Genomic DNA, 18,473 nt, shown 5'->3' with positions numbered 1-18,473 from the left:
ATATAGACATGAAGTACTGTATATAGTTATATAGTGTTTTTTGATTTGCCTGAAACATGATTTATTATGTATTGATTGGGATAGTGGTACAGGAGGAAATAGCTGTGGGGGATGGAGTGGTAGGAAGAGTGGAGGAGTTCAGTAATTAGCTGAGGGCGGGGTAGGCTTCCCTGAAGAGATAGGTTTTCAGAGTGCGCCTAAAGGTGAGGAGAGTGACAGTCTGATGGAATGGGGTAGGGAGTTCCAGAGAATGGGGGAAGCCCTGGAGAAGTCCTGGAGACGGGCATGGGAGGAGGAGACCAGGGAACTAGAGTGTAGGAGGTCTTGTGAGCAGCGGAGAGTACGTTTTGGGTGGTATTTGGATACCAGATCGGTGATGTAGTTTGGGGCAGTATTATGAACAGCTTTATAAGTCAATGTTAGCATTTTGAATTTTATTCATTGGACAATCGGAAGCCAGTGGAGGGAATGGCAGCAAAGGGTGGTGGATACAGAGCGGTTAGTAAAGTGGATGAGTCTGGCCTCAGCATTCAGGATAGACTGAAGCGGAGATAGCCTGCGGTGGGGTAATGCGGTGAGGAGGGAGTTACAGTAGTGGAGGCGTGATATAATGAGGGAATGAATGAGTTGCTTAGTGGTTTCTGGGGTTAGGAACGGTCGTATTTTGGAGATGTTACGGAGGTGAAGACTGCATGAGTTTGTCAGCGAATGGACTTGGGGCTGGAAGGACAGATTGGAGTCTAGGATGACACCTAGTACTCTGGCTTGAGGGGAGGGACTGATGGTGGTGTTGTTGGTCTTGATGGAGAAGTCAGGGGAGGAGACGTGGGCTGAGGGGAAAACTAGGAGCTCAGTTTTGGACAGATTTAGTGGAGTGACATCCAGTCCAATATGTCGCTCAGTAGGCTTGTGATACGAGCGGAGACTGAAGGGGTGAAGTGAGGGGTAGAGAGATAGATTTGCGTGTCGTCGGCATAGAGATGGTAGTTGAAGCCGTGAGAGTGTATCAATTGGCCAAGGGAGGAGGTGTAAATGGAGAAGAGAAGGGGCCCCAGGACAGAACCTTGAGGGACTCCAACAGAGAGGGGGAGTGGAGAGGAGGTGGCAAAGTTATAGGTAACACTGAAGGAGCGCTGTGATAGGAAGAGAGCCAGGAGAGCGCGGAGTCTCCGAGGCCAAGAGAGTGTAGTTGTTTGAGGAGGAGGGGGTGGTCAACCGTGTCGAAAGAGAGTAGGAGCACTGAATAGTGGCCATTCTCCTAGATTGTAAGCTCGAAAGAGCAGGGCCCTCGATCCCCTCATGTTTTGCATTGTATTGGTATTGTTCTGTCACATGTTCTGTTCCCCTCTGTAATGTACAGCGCTGAGTGAACTATTGGCGCTTGATAAATACTATATAATAATAATAATAATAATTAGCTTTGGCTGTTAGCAGGTCGTTGGTGAATTTGAGTAGGGCAGTTTCGGTGGAGTGTAGGGGCAGAAGCCAGACTGTAGGGGATCAAGGAGGTTGTTGTCGGTGAGGTTGGAAGTCAGGTGATTATGGACTAAGCGTTCTAGGAGTTTGGATGTAAATGGCAGCAGGGAGATGGGTCTAAGGTTGTTCGGGTCAGTGGGATCCAGGGAGGGTTTTTTAAGTATGGGAGTGATGTGCGTGTGTTTTAGAGGGGAGGGGAATGTGCCAGTAGAGAGGGAAAGATTAAAGATGTGTGTGAGGGAGCGTAGGATGGAGGAAGAGGGTGATCGTAGGAGTTGTGAGGGGACAGGGTCAAGGGGGCAGGTGGTGAGGCGGGCTTCAGAGAAGACCTTAGTGACCTCTTCAGTGGTAGAGAGGTCAAAGGAGAGGAGTGTTGAGGGGGTTTTAGTGTGAGGAATGCTAGGTGGGGTGGAAGTCTGGGCAGTGGCGAGGTCGAAGGAGTGGAGTGTTGAGGGGGTTTTAGTGTGAGGGATGCTAGGTGGGGTGGAAGTCTGAGCAGTGGCGAGGTCGAAGGAGTGGAGTGTTGAAGGGGTTTTAGGGTGAGGGATGCTAGGTGGGGTGGAAGCCTGAGCAGTGGCGATGTCCCTGCGAATTGCATCAATCTTGTTTTTGAAGTGGTTAGCAATCTCGTGGGCGGTGAGTGAGGTACTGGGTGGAGGTGGGGGCGGAGAGAGTAGAGAGTTAAAAGTGGAGAAGAGCCGGCGAGGACTGGAGGACAAGGTATTAATGAGGGTAACAAAGAAGGCTTGCTTGGCAGCGTGAAGGGAGGAAGTGTAGGTTAGGAAGGCAGATTTATATTGGGTGAACGCTTGTTGGGATCTGGTTTTGCGCCATAGTCGCTCCAGCACGACTGCGTCGTTTGAGATTTTTGGTATGGTCAGTCTGCCAGGGTTGTAGCGGTCGGGGTCTACTGCTTCGTGTTCTTGGGGGTGCTAGTGAGTCTAGAGTGGCTGATAGTGAGTTGTTATAAACAGTAGTGGCCAGGTCAGGGCAAGACAGGGAAGGATACTGTCGTAAAGTTGGTCAGCAGCAGAGTGGAAAGGGGCAGGGTTCAAGTTGCGGAGGTTTCTACTGGTGATAGTTTGACATTTGGAGGGTTAGGTGTTTGAGGATGAGGAGACTGTGAAGGTGATGATATTGTGATCAGAGAGGGGAAATGGGGTGTTTGAGAGGTTAGGGAGTACAGTGGTGGGAGAAGACAAGGTCTAAGGTATTTCTGTCGGAGTGAGTGGAGGACTGAATACACTGCGCTAGCTCAAAAGAAGAGGTTAAGTGGAGGAGTTGGGATGTAGCCGGGTTATTGACTTTAATAGGGATGTTGAAGTCTCCGTGGATGATAGTGGGTAGCTCATAGAAGAGAAAGTAGGGTAGCCAGGCGGCGAAGTCGTTGAGAAAGCGGGACATGGGGCCAGGAGGCCTGTAGATCACTGCAATCTTCAGGGAGGTTGGTGAGAATAGCCAGATGCAGTGGGTCTCGAAAGAAGAGAAGGATAGAAAGGGAGGGTTAGGGAGGACTTGAAAGGTGCTTAGAGGTGACATAAGTAGACCAACCCTGCCTCCTTTCCGGCTGCTGGGCCTGGGTGAGTGGGTCAAGATGAGGCCTCCATAGGAGAGTGCTGTGGGGGAGGCAGTGTCAAGTTCAATAAGTTCAATAGTTACATGATACTCCTGAATTCAGGGTGTAACATGTTACTAATGCAGGAGCCCCGAATGCATCCCCCCTCCCCAGTCCTCCATTGTGACAGCAGGTGGAGGATCCTCTCACAATTTAAAAACAGCTGCTCACACAGTCACATCATTCATTCCCAGCAATCTGTGAATGAATGAACTACAAGTCCCTTCTGTCAGCAGATGGCTTGTAGTTCTCAATAAACTACCAGGGCACTAATCAACGCCCTCAAAATTCACAGACACTTACTGCAGCTGAGAAACTGCCTGTATGAAGGTACAGGCAGACAGCTGTCAGGGGTATCTGCAGGAGCCAGACTTTGCACCCATGATCTACTGATCATGGGTCCAATACTTTGCAGACCTAGTAAAAATATTAATAAATGCACATTTTTTTCCTGCAATATCACATACATTTATTTATTTAATTTTAAAGTTGAACATAACCTTTAACTACTTGCCCTCCAGAGGATTTACCCCCCTTCCTGATCAGGCAATTATTTGTGATATGGCTCGGCCATGCGACGCTGCACCCAAATTAATTTTTTTTTTTTCCCCACAAATTGAGCATTCTTTTGGTGGTATTTGATTGCATGTGCGGTCTTTACTTTTTGCACTATAAACAAAAAAATCTGACAATTTTGAAAAAAAAACTATATTTTTGACTTTTTGCTATGTCCAGTAAAAAAAATTTTAAAAATAAAATTTTGGTATACATTTAGGCCAAAATGTATTCTGCTACATGTCTTTGCTAAAAGAAAAATCCCAATACATGTAAATTAATTGCTTTACATGAAAGTTATATCGTTTACAAATGCCGGTATATATACTGGAATTTTTGTTTTTCATTTTTTTTTTACTAGTAATGGCGGCGATTATCAACTTACAGCGGTACTGCGGCGGGCATTCTGACACTGTGGAGGAAGTGACTTGGTGTTACTGACATTCCTAGTGACACGAATACAGTGATCAGTGCTAATAAAAAGCACTGACACTGTACTAATGGCACTGGGCAGGAAGGAGTTAACATGTGGGGCGATCAAAGGGTTAACTGTGTGCTGTTTTACTATGAGGCTGTGTGCTGTGTTTCACTGTAAGCACACTGCTTTGTATGGCTCTGCTATGCAGAGCCATACAAAGCAGAATGCAGGACAGGAGCTGACAGGGGAGAGATTGTTTACACACAGGTCTCTCCCCCATTGAAAATCCTCAGAGTTCGCTGGGTGTTGATTGACAGCCCACGAATGGCAAAATCGTGTATATATATGTGATTTTGCACACCTGTGCTGCGCTGTAGCAGTATTTCTGCTATAGGGCGGCGTGGAAGCGGTTAAATGATCTCTTTGCTCGATACGAAGACATATAATTTTGAATGAAATGTAACATTGCCATAGGAAGTATCAGAAGCATAGCAATAGCTGTAGCAGCCTATGAATAGGGGGCCTTAGAGTTCATAGTTACACCTCTGGGAAGAATGTATATTGATGATTAATTTGCAGATGATATTTCAAAGACTTAGAGGCATATTTACAATGGAGAGCAGATAATTCTGTTTGCTCTCCATTCCACTCCAATTAGCTACACACTGCCTCCTTTATTTTTTACTTTTTCATCAAATCCAGGCTACAGAGTGCAGTCAGCAATGCCCTATGGAGTACTTTTCTGTTTCAAGCATCTGTGACTTTTGACAGGCTTCGAGACTGAGCAATGCTCCCATTTTTTTTCTTTTTACAACTCTGTTCAATTATGAAGCACATTGCTTTATATCACATAAGCACATCATACTTTAAAAATGTTGATTGAGCTTCTTAGAATTTAGCTCATACCATTCAAAAATGTTTTATTGTCGATTTACATCATCTTATTTTTTGCAGATGCACAAGAGACAGTTAACTGGGAGGTTCAGCGTTATGATGGATGGTACAACAACCTGGCATACAACAACATGGGCTCCAAAGGTAATGTATCTTTTATTACTATTTAGCTTTAAATCGGTATTAAATCTAAAAAGCAAAAATGTATTTAGATGCAACTTACCGATTCTTAGATGTGGTGGCTGCATTTTTTTTTTTAGGCTTTTTTATTTTCACCTGGTGATGCAACCAGTAAGTCTGTTATTTTTCAACTTCCTTTAAAAGACCATGCTGTTCAGCAAAAGGAGGAAGTTAGAGGGGATGAGACAAAATATTTAAAATGAACAGGTTTTGGTTCATACACTATTGCCTCTCAGTGTCCCATGGGAAATGTATGTGCTTATATCCTAAATTGTAAGCTCCCAGGAGCAGGGCCCTCCTGTCCCTTTTGTATTGAACTGTATTGTTGCTGTATTGTCTCCCGTTATATTGTCAAACGCTGAGCAAACTGTTATAATAATAATTTTGCATTTAACACTGGCAGGGGTGCTTACAATGGTCAGCATTTTTATCATACTGTTTATAAAGTTTTAGCTGGAATTCAGCTTCAGTTTGTTAGTCAAGTCCATCTAAAGCTGCGAACACTGCCCCTCCCTAGACTGACAATGCTGCTGTTCAGAGGTATGTCCTTTAGTACTTCATCCTGAATGCAGACACCCTAAGACAGAAAGTGTTACTGACAGGATCACCAGGTGAAATAAGGGGAAAAAAGTCTAACAAAGGAAAACTAATACAGCCACCACATCTAATGATTGGTAAGCTGCAATATATTACATTTTTGTTTTGGGATTTAATAACGCTTTAATTATGAGAACATCAATCTTTTATTTTTATTATTATTATTATTATACAGGATTTATACAGCGCCAACAGTTTGCTCAGCGCTTTACATTATGGAGGGAGACAGTACAGCAACAATACAGTTCAATACAAGAGGGATAGGAGGGCCCTTAGAGCTTACAATCTAGGAGTTACAATCTTCAAACACATAAGTACAATATGCTTATCATAAAGTATATACGAAATTCACCAGAGGGACTTGTAATGTAACTGTACACTAAATCATACATTACAGTGACTTTTTGGTAAAAAAGAAAAAAACATAAAGGTATATATATATATATATATATATATATATATATATATATATATATACAGTCAGGTCCATAAATATTGGGACATCAACACAATTCTAACATTTTTGGCTCTATACACTACCACAATGGATTTGAAATGAAATGAACAAAATGTGCTTTAACTGCAGACTGTCAGTTTTAATTTGAGGGTATTTACATCCAAATCAGGTGAACGGTGTAGGAATTACAACAGTTTGCATATGTGCCTCCCACTTGTTAAGGGACCAAAAGTAATGGGACAGAATAATAATCATAAATCATACTTTCACTTTTTAATACTTGGTTGCAAATCCTTTGCAGTCAATTACAGCCTGAAGTCTGGAACACATAGACATCACCAGACTCTGGGTTTCATCCCTGGTGATGCTCTGCCAGGCCTCTACTGCAACTGTCTTTAGTTCCTGCTTGTTCTTGGGGCATTTTCCCTTCAGTTTTGTCTTCAGCAAGTGAAATGCATGCTCAATCGGATTCAGGTCAGGTGATTGACTTGGCCATTGCATAACATTCCACTTCTTTCCCTTAAAAAACTCTTTGGTTGCTTTTGCAGTATGCTTTGGGTCATTGTCCATCTGCACTGTGAAGCCGCGTCCAATGAGTTCTGAAGCATTTGGCTGAATATGAGCAGATAATATTGCCCGAAACACTTCAGAATTCATCCTGCTGCTTTTGTCAGCAGTCACATCATCAATAAATACAAGAGAACCAGTTCCATTGGCAGCCATACATGCCCACTCCATGACACTACCACCACCATGCTTCACTGATGAGGTGGTAAGCTTAAGATCATGAGCAGTTCCTTTCCTTCTCCATACTCTTCTCTTCCCATCACTCTGGTACAAGTTGATGTTGGTCTCATCTGTCCATAGGATGTTGTTCCAGAACTGTGAAGGCTTTTTTAGATGTCGTTTGGCAAACTCTAATCTGGCCTTCCTGTTTTTGAGGCTCACCAATGGTTTACATCTTGTGGTGAACCCTCTGTATTCACTCTGGGGAAGTCTTCTCTTGATTGTTGACTTTGACACACATACACCTACCTCCTGGAGAGTGTTCTGGATCTGGCCAACTGTTGTGAAGGGTGTTTTCTTCACCAGGGAAAGAATTCTTCAGTCATCCACCACAGTTGTTTTCCGTGGTCTTCCGGGTCTTTTGGTGTTGCTGAGCTCACCGGTGCGTTCCTTCTTTTTAAGAATGTTCCAAACAGTTGTTTTAGCCACGCCTAATGTTTTTGCTATCTGATGGGTTTGTTTTGTTTTTTCAGCCTAATGATGGCTTGCTTCACTGATAGTGACAGCTCTTTGGATCACATCTTGAGAGTTGACAGCAACAGATTCTAAATGCAAATAGCACACTTGAAATGAACTCTGGACCTTTTATCTGCTCATTGTAATTGGGATAATGAGGGAATAACACACACCTGGCCATGGAACAGCTGAGAAGCCAATTGTCCCATTACTTTTGGTCCCTTAACAAGTGGGAGGCACATATGCAAACTGTTGTAATTCCTACACCATTCACCTGATTTGGATGTAAATACCCTCAAATTAAAGCTGACAGTGTGCAGTTAAAGCACATCTTGTTCGTTTCATTTCAAATCCATTGTTTTAGTGTATAGAGCCAAAAATGTTAGAATTGTGTCTATGTCCCAATATTTATGGACCTGACTGTATATACAGTATATATATATATAAATGAATGCAACATTTACTTAAAATGGTTCTAAAGGCTCAAGGTCTTTACCTTCATGTATTCTATATACGAAGGTAAAAAACCTTCTGTGTGCAGAGAGCCCCCTGAGCCCCCCACCCCACTCCTTACCTGAAACCCCTCTGATAAGGCAACGTTCTCTACAGCCTCTGCTGTCTGGGGACTCTTCCTCCTCATTGGCTTAGACAATGAGCCCAGTGTCTCCCGCTGCTGTCAATCACAGCCAGTGAGCCAATGAGAGAGTGGGGGGGGGGACTGAGCCTATATGTGTCTTATGTGTCACGGATGAGCACATTGCGGTGCCCCCAGAGCTACGCTCAAGGGGGAGGAGCCAGGAGCTCTGGCGGGGACCCCAAAAGAAGAGAATCTGGGCTGCTCTGTTCAAAACCACTGCACAGAGCAGGTAAGTACAGACATGTTTGTTATTTAAAAAAAAAAAAAAAAAAAAAACAAAGCTTTAGTGTCATTTTAATATTCAGTACAGGTCTATTTTACTGGTAAATGTGTTTTAAATTCCAGTAATAAATTCACCTGCAGTGAATGTTTGGTGATTGTTACATTCCTAAATATGAAAACATAATAGCATGCAACTCCCCTCATAATTCACAATTTTAGGTAGCAAGTGTCATATGTGAGATCTACTTCATAGTACAAGACCCTGTATTCCAAATGAAAATCCCATAATTATAATCTCATATAAGCTTTAACATGATCATGTAATTTCAAAAGTAATGTTCAATATTTTGAAATATGAACAAAGCAGGTCCCTTTATAGTGTGTACTTGACTCCATTAAGAGCACTAAGTGCCATTTCTGTCTGCTGTTTCTGTATTATCAGCATGAGTCACTTCTAACAAGTTTTCCTGACACCAAGAGAAAAATGGTGACAGGGGAGAGACCTCCAGCAGCAGATTGATAGCCACAGCTCTGTTTTTGTAAGTTGTGTAAAGGAGGGTGTGTCCCTTCCCTCCAATCAGCTTTCAGAGCTCTGCAGTGTGTAATTTCAATTTCCCGCTCTCTGTTTTCTGGAAGCTCAGACAAGCTTTCTAAATTCAACACTGTGAACAGATGTAGAGAAGGGAAGAATTCAGATAGATAGGTACAATTTATATAGTAGGATTTTTTTTTTCATCTCTGTGTATCACTGGGCATATGTAAGGGATTACAACCACTTTAATCCAGCAGCTTTCACTAAAATAATATTTTGGTGATCCTGGTCCATGGTAAGACACTTCCTGTTGTAGGGTGATAATGATTTATCTTTGTCCCCCAATTGTTTTATTTTAACAATGGTTAATGACACATAGAGCTTTAGCATAGTAATTGTCACTCAGTTATAGTTTACATGTTCTTTAAAGGCAAAGCTTGCAGGGCAAAGCAAGGGGTTCAGGGTAATGCTGCCCCCTTCCCCTACGGCCCCTTGCACTTGGGCATCATAATTTACTGATGTTTACTCAGGAGTTTGTTGACAGAAAGTCCCTGAGTATAAAATCTGTGTATAAAGTCATCAATAATGTTGAATAAAGGCAAGTAAAGCCCTATACACACGAGACAAATATCGTCCGAAAATTAGCTGGTACAGTAGATACCAGCCAACATTCAGCCCGTGTGTACGGGTCCTTGTTTGACAGAAGCCGATCTCTCACCCAGCTTCTGTCAAACGGGCTTGATGGAAAACCAACAACTGATCAGCATCCAACCAGTTCTCTCAGCCAATGGCAACCTCCTCCTCCTCCTATACAGTTGTGTTTAAAATAATAGCAGTGTGTTGAAAAGTGAATAAAGCTCAAAATCCTTCTAATAGCTTTTATTTCCATACACACAAATGCATTGGGAACACTACACATTCTATTCCAAATCAAAACATGAAGAAAAATATATCAAATTTGTGTTGTTCCTCTAAGAAGATTGAAGAAAAGTGAATATTAGACTGTGCAAAAAAAATAGCAGTGTTTGTATTCTTCTTTACAAACTCAAACATTTACTATATAAACTGAAAAATGTTTGAAGATTTTGCTTTCCTTTGAATCACTTAATGAATATTTAGTTGTATAAGCACTGTTTCTGAGAACTGCTGTACATCTGTGTTGCATGGAGTCAACCAACTTCTGGCAGATGGAAGCTTGTCAGCTTCCATGGTGGATGGAATCTGACAAGCAAATACTATACATATCCTGAAATGCTTGTTTTTACTCCAAAAGGGTAAATTGCCTTTAATCCCACTAGTGTGACGTGTCAAGGAGTGTTCACTTCACCTTTTGATATTTTTATTGGAAGCTGACCAGCAAATACTATACATATCCAGAAATGCTTATTTTTATTCCAAGAGGGTAATTGCCTTTAATCCCACTAGTATGAGGTGTCACGGAGTGTTCACTTCACCTTTTGATGAGTTTTATTGAATTTTTCACCGAATGATTTTGTAGATTTATATTTATATATTTTTTGATATTTTAACTTTTTTCTTTTAATTGTCAGGAGTGCACACTGAGTGAAATTTTTGTTTGCATGATTCACGTGTCACTCACTTATATAATATATATTTTTGACATATTAATTTAAAAACTTGAAGGTAATACACTATTTCCAGTTTCATTTTTTCGAGGTTTTATGGAATTTGGACTGGTGAATTGAGTTGGATACACTGTATAATTTTGGAAGATATCGATATTTTTTGGACACAATTATTTTGGACTTTTGTGAGACACTTTTATTGTTGGACTTATATGGTTATAGAGTTTTTTTTATTTATATCACTACCTTAGTGGGTGTTATTTATAAGATAGGGGTTTGAGTGTATTTAGAGAAAAGGTTTTTTGAACCTCCTCCTCCTGTATCAGATGTAAAGGTGCGTAAGTGTATAGACGGGTTTCATTGGCAGTGTTGTAATATACTCATTTATACTCGTGGAAACATGCTATAGACGAACATGCATATGTGAGTAAATTACTGCACTCAAATGACAAATTTTCTATTTTTGTTTTACTGCTCTGTACTCAACGCTGTATTACTGATCTTTACTCAGCTGTGTGCAATGTTCCGTAGACAACAATGCATCTTATTTCAGACCAGTAAAAAAATAATTTTTTACTCCCATGTGCAAAAGGCCTACATGTTTACATTTATTTCATCACCCCACCACCATGTTTGGGCACCAGGCCTTCCATTGTATGCTCAAAGGGCTCTCATTCACCACTACAGACATACAAATGTTAACATCTGTTTGGTGGAAGCTGATTTACCTACCGATTTATTGTTGTGGAAGGAAACTCCCAATGCAAACATAGAGAAAACAAACAAAATCCATTCAGAAAGGGTCCCTGCTGGTTTCATAGCCCTGAACACCAATATTTCAAAGGCTTGTGCTAAGAACTTTGTGCTTTTCATTTACCAGAGAATGCAAAAGTAAAAACCTGTCATACAGCCTATAGGCAATGCATGAACCCAGTAAGACTGAATTATCAAGGGAGTTGGGAATCAGTGTGACTATTCACTTCAGTTATCCAATCATGGGAAAAGCAGATTCCCATTCCCCTTGATTACACAATCATGTGCACAAAACAAAAATTGGTTTTTGACAGGTGTGAATAATAGAAGTGAATATTCACCAAATCCATTGAATGAAGATTCTTAGTTCCTTTAGAATATCAGCTCATTGTATGCAGTCTGTTCTATATGTTGGAATATAGATCAAGTAGTGGATTAGTTGAACAGGATTTTGTTGACACTAATATGATCATTTGTAAAATACGGTAGTCCAATAAAGTGAACAAATAACAGTATTACAGATAAAAAAAGACTATCAGAACGATTGAATCATGCAGACAGGTAGGTCAATAAGTGAGCTAATGCAATAAAGCTGTCCGAAGCACAATAAAAATGCCTTACTACATTGTGTACCAAGTGATTGTTAATCATCACATTACTCACTATACATATAGAATAAGTCCTTGTTCTCTTTGTGCTATGTACAGTGCCATGTGTATGTGTTGGAGTTTTATTATCAAATTGGACTACAAATCTGTGTATTGCCAGGTTCCAAACTGCTGCGTCTCATCCCTGCAAGTTATTCTGATGGAGTCTACCAAGTGGCAACAAATCTGCCAAACCCTCGAGAAATCAGTAATACACTGGCAATGGGACAGTCAGGATCTCCATCTTCACAAAATCTCACAGTGATGGCGGTATATTTCGGTCAGTACACCCAAAATGCATGTTTAAGAAACTGTCAGTTGGTTTAACTCTTTACCATCTACCAAAAGCATAAGTTAACACTTTATGATGAGCCGACAATTTCATTTTTTTAATACACTTTTAACTAAAGCTAACATCAGGTTTGCAATAAGAGTGTGCATTCTGTAAGTTGGTAAAGTGGAACTTTACTGTATCTGAGCAACACAAACTGAAAATGCTATTTAAGGTTTTTTTAATATTCAAAGCAAACTCACCCGTTCATCCATTTCTCCATGCTTTATTTGCTATATTTTAACCCCCCCCAGCATTTCTAGCCATAGCCATCTTGAGTAAGGGCAGTTGATTCATGCAGCATTTACTTCCTGGAAACCATCTGCACTTAGCTCAGGCATGCATGCAGAAGGGAATCTTAGCTAAGAAAGCACATCCTCCAGGTAAAAGAATAAAATTTCCCATGAAAACTCCTGGGATGTATGACATCATTTATATATTACTTTAACATTTTTCTGGCAGGTAAAACAGTTTGTTTATCCGTTTTATTATAGTGCAATAGATCAAAGGGTAGAACAAAAAATGAACAAGTTGTTTTTATTTAATTCCCTAAGCAAATGCACTTTTTATTTTCCAGGTTATCAGGTACTTTCTGAAATAGTGTCCACAGAGATGCCTGCCTGCCCAGCTGAATTTTTGAACATTGACATTCCATCTGGAGACCCAGTATTTGACCCTGAAAACAAAAGCAATGTAGTTCTACCATTCCAAAGGGTTCAATGGATTCCTGAGACTGGAAAAAGTCCTAACAGTCCAAGAGCGCAGGTTAGTGCAGAGCCTAACAGAGTTATACAGAAAGGGGATAAGGAAAATCCAGAATCCAGATATATGCAGATTTGTAAAACCATGTATTTTCCCACCTGCAAAATTCTTGAGCAGTGAAGCAGATATTTTTTCAACACAAACATGTGTCAGTTATATTTCTGTATGTTGCTTTTACTGCTTTACATAATTTTTCCTTGTTACTTTACATATCCAACTACATGATGTTTACACCCCCATAAATAACTCAAAAATAGGATTGTTGCCCCTAAAGAAAAAAAATAATGTTGAACTTTTTTAGTCAGCACTGGCCAAATGGTTTCTGAAGCCTGATCGGCATCTATTGTTAACTTATTGTAAATGCAACAGGTTTACGTTCAGTCCTGGAGGTAAATACAGGCGTACCTCGGTTTACGATTTGAATGCGTACTGCTGAACTTTTTGTATTGCGAAAAATTCATAAACCAAAACGCGTTTTCCCATAGGAATGCATTGAAAACCAATTAATTTGTTCGAGAGGTCAGAGAAAAGTTTAAAAAAAGTCTTTTATCTGTTCAAAACTGTTTAGAAAGTGCACTTTAAAGGCATAAATACTGTACAGGGACATGATTAAAAAACAAATTTGTAAATGCATTGAAAACCAATTAATCCAATTCTGAGGTCAGAAAAAAGTTAAAAAGTCTTATCTGTTCAAAACGTTTTATAAAGTGAACTTTAAAGGCATAGTACTGTACAGGGACATGATTAATATAAATTAGTAAATGCATTAAAAACCAATGAATCCATTCATGTTGCGAAAAAAATTTGCAAACCGAGGCATTATTTTCAATTGATTTTTATTAGTAAACCGAAAATTACGTTAACTGAGGCGTTCGTAAACCGAGGTACGCCTGTAAATAAATTCAGTTGTTATAGGACAATATGACAAAAAGTTCTTAATTTTCCAGCTCAACTCTGTAACAGCTTGGATTGATGGTAGCTCCATTTATGGTCCCTCTCATTCTTGGAGTGATGCTTTGAGAAGTTTCTCAGGAGGAAAGTTGGCTTCAGGCTCCAATGGTCTTTTCCCACCTTATGCCAAAATAAGTCTTCCAGTTTTTCGGGTGCCTGATCCTTCCACTGGAGAAAAAGGGGATAAAGGAATCTACAGTAAGTGTCTGCATTGCTCTATTTTAAAGTTTAAAAATGTTTTTTCACTTAAAAAAAGGTTTTCTGTATACCAAAGAGACCACTACTATATCCAATATTGAAATGTGGGAATAGAATCAGTCTTACGTAGAAATGTAATCATTTTTTTTTTTCTGTGCATAATTTATAAGCATCTATGTAATGGGGCATCCTTTTGCTCATTACATATGCAGACTCTTCTTCCTTCATAGTAATGTAATAGACAGATGAGTCTTCTAATTGTTTCTTTAATGATTTTCCTTATCCTGTTTACCTATTAGTTTGTGTATGTATATTTTTTCTATGTGTGTGTTCACATGTTTGTATAAACCATAGTCTCTATCAGTTTCATGTACTGCTTCCATCTGAAGTACCTGGTTAATTCTGCCAGTTACCTTTCTTCCTTGTTCCACAAAAAGTACAGAAGCTGATATATGTGTTTGCGTGGTCGGTTTTCATCCTTTGGCTGGCCACTCAGAGGTACAGGACACTGTGCAGACACACAGCATACCTGAATTAAGTAGTTTGTTTAGCCACCATGCCTCTTAGCCAATCACAGTCTGCCTCTGGCACACACTTCATTCTAATCGCATCCTGCCTCTGGCACATACCTCATTCTAATCACAGCCTGCCTCTTGCACAATCCCCCCTGCTCAAGCACAGCCTGCATCTTGCCTGAATACAGGCACATTATGTGTCTGCACAGTGTCCTGTAGCCCTGACCCCCACTATCAGGAAGTAGAGATGCATGGTCACAAGACAGAACTTTTTAACTTTGTAAAAAGGTAAGAAAGATAATTTCTGAATCTAAGCAAAGTTATGCATTGTAGCTGCATAGTCATACGTGTTTTAGACGGTATCTATAACACTGTATGTTCAAAACTATTCTAATGTGTTTCTGGTTAGTTGTAGACCACATTTTCTGTGATGCAGACTACTGTTTTCATTTGTTATTGGCAGTTTTGGGGAAGGGAGAGTAATGTAAAGAGGCTCTTTTCTGGCACTCGTGCCTCATTTCAGCATTGTTGCGAATTCACAAGATTCTACGGGCTCACTGTGCATGTGTGGGTCACATTAAGCCTGTGTTATGCCTGGCTCCATTTCATATGATGGCAGCACACCACCGCCCATGTGTATCCTGGTCTGAACCAGCCCCATGTTTCTCAGCGCTGATATAGACAAAATATTTATTTAAGCAATAATTGACATTGAGATTTCTTAATTTTACGACAGCATTTTAGCAAGAAAATTGTGGGAGGTTATGTAGAGAACGTTAAATCACACAGTTGAGAGCTAGGCTGCAAAGAAAGAAATTACAGAAAGAGAGCTGCAACTGAAGAAAGTATATACTGGGCTGTCTGGCCCTTTTTTAGAATTGTTATTAGTTTATCATACTTTTTAAATTTATTTTGAGAATCTGACAAATATATTACAACTTACATTTCAAAAGCAAATCCAATTGAAATGTGTGATCTAGTGCCTTGTAAAGGTTCAAGCTTTAAAAGTCTTAAAACTTTTTAAATTTCAAGCTTTTAAAGCTGTAGTACAACTTCTATGAAAGGACCAGCTGAGTGGAGTTGGCAGACATAGTTGGGCTCTCCTAATGAAAGCAGTCCCTTAGTTGTGATAATCCTCATCGCACCAGAAGAATACTGTGGCAGGGGTGGGGGTTATGGATGGAGGAGGATTGAAACTAAAATGAAGGGGCATCAGTAAAGGAAACATAGCCTACTGACTGTAAGTTATGTCCCTTGTGCTGATTTTTCTGTTTTGTTTTGTTTGTTTTTTTGTTTTGTTTTTTTTATTGGTTGTACTTAGGCTTTAAAATAGATGAATAGGCAGGACACAAAAGGATGATGAATCAATTACTCAGTATATCAATTCTATACAAGATTTGTCAGCAAGATTAGAAAAAAGGGAAGCAATATGTACTGTTATGCTTTATTTGAACAATTGGCTGATATAGCAGTTTGTGCATCTGCTGTGTAGTACTGCATTAAATACATATTTACAGCAGAAATTGTGTCAGTCTCCCAAAAAAGAATATTTACAAGCTATATAGCGATTGAAAAAAAAAAAATCTCTTATCACCCTGTAGATAGTCGAGTTAACTCTTACAGGTCAGCACTGACCTTTTTGAGAAACTCTGTTCTAAGGAAAAATAAGGACTTCCATCTAGAAAAAACATAATACTTTCTCTGTTTGTAAGTACTCATATGAATCTAAGGGATTGATTTACCAAAGGTAAATAGTTAACTTTGAAAGGGAAGTTGCACTTTGCAAGTAAATTCGCACCAGATCTTAGTGAATGTGGTACAGTTTTGCTCTGCAAAGAACACAATATGTAGATACAAATATCTACAAGAATTGAGCAATTTTATTTAGAAGAACTCACATATATTGTCATATAAGGACTTTCTTTGTCATATGGGGTTTCTATGTCACAAACTGTTTATGTATGCACTGTGATGTTATATGCACTTTATAAGAGGTTATACGGGTAGTTGCACTGGCACTTTATTATAAGGATTGCACATATGGGATACATTGCATTTTTTATGTTGCCGAGCACTTATTCATACATTTTTTAAAATAATTAAAAAAGTTACTTATTTATATAACAGTAAGCCCATCTGAAATATATTATTTATTTACCCAGAAGAATTCAAGCTTTTGAATTGTCAAGCATTTGAAATGTCTTTGAATGTGCATTTTGCTCTTATTGTTTCAACCTAAGTTTAAACAACTAATCATTTGCTTTGGAAACAAATTGTTTTTTTTACTTCTTAAGCAAAAAAAGACCTCATGGCTGCACTTGGAGTATTCATTAACATTACATGACCTGGACTATTTATCCACAAATAAAGCATTTTATATTTTACTCTGACTGACTAAGCATAAATAAGAGAGAATTATAAAAAAACATGTGCTGGGGAAGAAATATAGCTGGATAAAGCTGCCAACACTCAATGTGTGATACCAAATCTAAAAATTGTTGAACCGTCTAGTGTAATGCTATATCACCTCCATGCCGACTATGTGCAAAATCACATACAAATTATAAGGTGCAAATCATGCAGTAAATATGAATGAATACACCATACTTAAAGTGAAAATAGTGCAAAAAATTAATACATAAGCCAGTTCATAAATAAATTCTAAATAAGACTGTGCAATAGTGCTGAAAATCAATAGTTAATAAAAATGTCCCAAAACAACAGTCCAAAAATTTGATTCTTCTACTGTATGAAAGCCTTTTTTCAGTGCTAGAAAGTCACCACAGGTGTGTATTCCACCTCAACATGCAGACAATAAAGTCAGGAGCCTCCTACCAAACAGTGTGGACCATTCAGGGTTAAATGGTCAATAGCATCTTCTGATACCAAAACACTAAGGAACAAAACCTTCCAGTGCTGTGATACCTCCATACTTGTGTGTACCAACACCTCCATGTGAAAAGAAAAAAAGTCACAAGCCTCTTAGCATGTATCATGGACCATTGAAAGTTAAATGGTTAACAGCACTTTAACAGAATGAATGATCCCTGGCAGGGGCGGACTGACCATTTGGAAACTCGGACACTGCTCGAGGGCCCGGGGTCAGTAGGGGGCCCCATGAGATGCCCCTGGTACTTTTTTCATAGGCTTTTTTGAGTTTGGGCAAGGACACAGGGGCCCCATGATCCCCTATTGCTCGGGGCCCCATGAGTTGACAGTCCGCCCCTGATCCCTGGTGTTCAAGACCACAGCTCATCCATTCACAGACGGTATCACCGGCAATAATCAAAAAAGTAATAGGTGCAGACCATAGTGTACGATATAAAACTCTCTTTATTCCAATGTGGTATACACAGATAAATTCTTAGTATCCAAGGCTAGCCAATCCCCCCGATGAAGTTATTTCCTAAATAAAGTTGGATGTTGGATTTGGGCGTGGCAAGCTGTGATGTCATTGAGTTTCACAATGAACATTTTCTTAGTGTTTAATTTTTGATTAAATAGTCAGCTGAACCTTTACAGAAAAATAGATGGAATGCCATTTCTGACCTTTTTCTGAAAGTGCTAGTTGACTGGCTGTCTGTGACGTCAGTACTTTTGGAGTGACTGACCCACAACAAGTATGCAGCAAGGGAAGTAATAGGAAATAGTAAAGGAACTGGATTATTGTCAGTTAAATACAGTGTACCCTTCCTTTATTCACAAACTTCCCCAAAACGCATATAAACACTTTAAACCCCAAAAAGTGTACTAATCTTATGAAGTATGCTTAGTATCCCAAGTATAAATACATATAAACCCCTCTAGTGCAAAATAATGACAATCAAATACGGTGTACCCTTCCCTTATTCACAAACTTCCCCAAAACGCATATAAACACTTTAAACCCCAAAAAGTGTGATAAT

At 39.6% G+C, this 18,473-nt stretch overlaps 1 protein-coding gene across 1 annotated transcript in view; it reads left to right on the top strand.

Annotated features, from left to right (window-relative positions):
• Window positions 1–468: 468 nt before the first annotated feature.
• The window catches only part of LOC149447555 (dual oxidase 1-like), a 61,317-nt gene continuing 43,312 nt past the window's right edge, over window positions 469–18,473 (top strand). The window contains exons 1-5 of the mRNA XM_089652361.1: window positions 469–498; window positions 4,964–5,102; window positions 11,933–12,091; window positions 12,720–12,907; window positions 13,852–14,053. Coding sequence (XP_089508487.1) covers window positions 469–498; window positions 4,964–5,102; window positions 11,933–12,091; window positions 12,720–12,907; window positions 13,852–14,053 — 718 coding nt within the window. The remainder of the gene's footprint in view (window positions 499–4,963; window positions 5,103–11,932; window positions 12,092–12,719; window positions 12,908–13,851; window positions 14,054–18,473) is intronic.

This window comes from Staurois parvus, unplaced genomic scaffold (genome assembly GCF_062004578.1).
Source record: "Staurois parvus isolate SC_StPar_1 unplaced genomic scaffold, SC_StPar_1.0 ptg000682l, whole genome shotgun sequence".
NCBI classification, from domain to species: domain Eukaryota; kingdom Metazoa; phylum Chordata; class Amphibia; order Anura; family Ranidae; genus Staurois; species Staurois parvus.
This window is presented reverse-complemented; position numbering and strand designations above follow the sequence as displayed.